The 3,889-nt window shown below is 39.2% G+C and overlaps 1 protein-coding gene across 1 annotated transcript; it reads right to left on the reverse strand.

The window, feature by feature from the left end:
• Window positions 1-713: 713 nt before the first annotated feature.
• Window positions 714-3,803, reverse strand: LOC102441211 (immunoglobulin superfamily member 11-like; the record flags this gene model as incomplete). Its single annotated transcript, XM_006109202.3, has 2 exons — window positions 714-869; window positions 3,596-3,803. Coding segments are annotated over 2 exons (364 nt in total), but the record flags the coding sequence as incomplete, so codon positions are not given.
• Between the last annotated feature and the right edge of the window lie 86 nt (window positions 3,804-3,889).

The raw sequence follows: 3,889 nt of genomic DNA on the forward strand, positions 1-3,889 counted from the left end.
CATGTTCTGTAATATAGATGATGCAACACTCCAGATTGCTAATTCCTAATTTTTTAAATAGATTTTATGTATAATTCTATAATTTTCCTCATTTTATTCCATACATTTTCCTCAATTTTTCAGGGGTGTTTCTTTTAATATCAAATATAAATAGATGGATTGACATGTAGAAAACCATCAGTGATGTTCATGCCTTCCCTATGTTTACCTGTCTGGTGTGATCAACTCCTGGGTGATCAGCGGGGCCTTTTCCTGTTCTCTTTCCCATATTCCTCCTCTAATTAGACATGAGGCTGCAAACAGGATGATTAGCCCTTCCATGACCATGCAGATGTTCCTCATACTAAAGTAGGCAGTTGCGTCTCAAGTAGGAAGTGGATGCTCAGCGATGAACTTCAAGGATTATCTTACAGTTAACAATACAAAGAAGCTACCATTGAGCTATTTTAAAATCTTCACTATGATCGAACAGAATTTCCATATATAGTTACCACTGAATAATCTACATTTCATAAAACCAGCAATGAGAAGATATAATAAAATGTTTTGTTCTCTTTATAGTTGAAAACACAAAATGATCCAGATAGCTTTTTCGGCAGTTACAAATACTGTGTGTGTTTTTTAAAAATCTATGAAAGCTATTACTTTGTGAGTCTTAGAACCGAAATTTTCCACAATAACTAACTAAATGAGTAAAGCAACGCTCTACATACCCTGAGTGGCTGTTGGAGGTAGTTTGAAGGTATTGTCTAACTTCTCCCAAAGGTAAGTTGGTCGAGGAATGCCTTCCTCAGAGCTGCAGAGCAGGATGACATCGCTGCCCACATCCTGGGATCCTTGGATTTGGCAGTGAGGGGCAGAAGGGGGAACTATAATAGGAAGAATAAGCAACAAAGTATGCAATCACTACAAGCCAAACGATGACAGAGGTGAGATCCAACATTCAGTACACTAGAACCTCACTGCTTTTGGGACACATACCAGGAGACTAGCTGAGTGAAGCCTGTGACAGTCATGTACTAGTCACAGGGCTTGGGCATAGGTGCCTACAACTTCAGTTAGCAGGGAACAAGTATGTGAAAGGGGCTACACTCTCTGGCCACATTTTCAAGGTATCTTATGGACTTGCTTTCACCCTGCTTCCTAAAAAGAATTCTTGAGATCCTTTGTTCAACATATTGCCTTTAAAAACACTGCTGAATACATATGTTCACAGCAGCATTATTTACAATACTAAAAGGTGGAAACAACCCAAGTGTCTATAGATAGATGAATGGGTAAGTGAAATGTAGTTATACATACAATGAAATATTACTTAGACCTGAAAAGTAAGAAAATTCTGACACGTTACAACATTGATGAACCTTGAAGACATTATGCTGAGTGAAATAAGCTAGTCATACAAAGACAAATTATGATTCCACTTATATGAGAAATCTAGAGTAATCAAATTCATAGAAACAGAAAGTAGAACAGTGGTCTCCATCAGCTGGGGGGAGAGTGGCATGTTGTTTAATGGGTACAGAGTTTTAGTTTTGCAAAGTGAAAGTAGTTATGGAGATTGGTTGCACAATAATGGGAATGCACTTAACACTACTGAACTGCACTGCAAATGTTATGTTACATGTATTTTACCACAGCTAATTTTTTTCATTACTGAAAGAGGCCACTTGTAGAGAAGATATCTAAAGGGAGAGCGACCACTTACCCTGCCAGCTCCACTCTGGCTAAGATCACCTCAACAAGGTCCTTTTATCACTTTACAAACAAAAACCAGGCAGCCCTTCTTTACACCTAAGCTGCTTTGTGGTAGGGGAAGTTATGGTAAGGTTCAAGTCTACCTGCTACTTGACAGTAATACAGTGCACATTTTCTAATCATTAAGGCGGATGAGGACACAAAGATCATGAAATAAAAAATTACTGGGGGGAAAAACACTAAAGGAAGAAGGTGGTGATTCATAGCAAAAACACACACACACACACACAAAAACACACACACACAAAAAAAAAAACAAGCAAGCAAAAAAATATAAAGAAAGTAAGCCCATGGCTTGGAGTCCCTTATTAGGAAATATAGGCAGTAGAGATTAAGTCCAAGTAATGATGTACTTGTAATGCTTTTCAGTAAATGTGTTCCATCTTGCAAAAATGAATGAATGAATGAATGAAAAATAAATGCAGTACACAGAAGAACCAGGAAAGAAGGTGGGTGGAGGAAAAGAGAACAATGAGAGTAACCTATAGGTAAGAAGAGTAAAAAAATCTCAGGGTACTCTACCTGCTATGATAGGATAAACCAAACGCCTCAGTTTAGTGCCTTCAACATTGCCACTGTGACGCTATGAGGGGAAACCAACATAATTCTTTGAAGGCAGCATTAACTATAAAATAAATTAAAGGCTTTGTTCCTTCCTTTAAAAAATGAAAAAAATAAACTTGGAGAATGTGGGAAGCTAGTTATCTAACTTACAGGCATAAGCATCAAAATAATATTAAATTCCAATAGTATTCAGTACTCAAGAGTATCTAAAAGCCTCCAATTTTAAAATATTAGAATGAATGATACTTCTAGGATAGAATTCTCCAACCTGGCTCTTAGTTTTCTTAAACTGTTTGAAAACTGGGAGGACAAGGCACCAAGGCTATAGCATATCCTCACCCAAAGAAGAAAAATGTCAAGAACCCCAGACACTGGTGTCCTCAAGTGATTCAATAATGAAAGGGATGGGGAGAGAGCTTGCCAAGGAGCATGGGAGTAAGTTCTGAGACTCGAGTAGGATGAAGGACCATCAAAAGCATCAGCCTTTTCTAAGTACTTCCTCGGTCTCCCCAAATGAACTGCACTTAGCCACTTCTGCCATAAGCATCCATTTCAGAGGCAGTGTTTTACTTCAGAGGCAGTGGAACTGAGAAATATAACATGGTTGAGAGTGGATATAATTAAGTATTAGATAGTCTAACTTGCCAGTATAATGGAAATAATAATGATTTGAGTCAAGAGACCTATATTTTAATCTAAACTTTATTGTGCTTCTTGTCTATATAACCTTGGAAAAGGCCCTAATCTATTTGGTCTTGGTATTAAGACCAAATTGATTATATAACTTACCATTTAAATAAGGATACTTTTGAGAGTAAGAGGAGGTATCATTAAAATCATGCCAGGATAAGAAGTGTAAACCAACAATTGGTGAGCCTGCTCAGAGTTACACAGACATGATGAAGTAGTTAACTATTTTTACATGGGCTGAAACTTCCGCTTCATACTCATAAATAATTCTTGATTTAACTTGCTCTCAACGATACATCCTATCCTGCAGAATCCTAAGGAAAGTGAGAGGCCACTTGTGATGGTATTGTATATCATCTTTATCCAGGAAGTGAACTTTAGAGAGCTACTAAAATGGAGTGTGGCGGGGGGCGGGGGCGGGGAGACTAAGAAGCACGGAGAAGCAGAGTGTACGTGGGCTGGCGGAGAGCTGACATGAGAAGGACACAAGCAGACTGTGCGTGTAGGACAGGCAGAAGTAAACGTGCTTGAGAGGAGATTCGTAAGTAAAGTCCAAGTGCTTGGGACATTTGCTATCACTCACCTAAGACTGTGAGACCGGTGACCCCAATGTTTCTGCCCCCTCTATCCGGAAGGTTGTTAACCAAACACTGGTAGGTGCCAGTGTCTGATAGCTGAGTGTTGTTAATGAAGATAGAGACATTGGTGGCTGGCATGGTGCCTGCAAATCCTACCCTGCCGTGGAACTGAGGGGCACCATCAAACATCTGTCCACCCTGATACAGAATGACCTGCAAAAGAAAGCAACGTCAATGAACTGGCCACTGCATCTCCTTCTGGACACATAACTATAACTACCAAGTAAACAGTAGACGGC

This window comes from Myotis lucifugus, unplaced genomic scaffold, assembly GCF_000147115.1.
Source record: "Myotis lucifugus unplaced genomic scaffold, Myoluc2.0 scaffold_6917, whole genome shotgun sequence".
Taxonomy (NCBI): Eukaryota; Metazoa; Chordata; class Mammalia; order Chiroptera; family Vespertilionidae; genus Myotis; species Myotis lucifugus.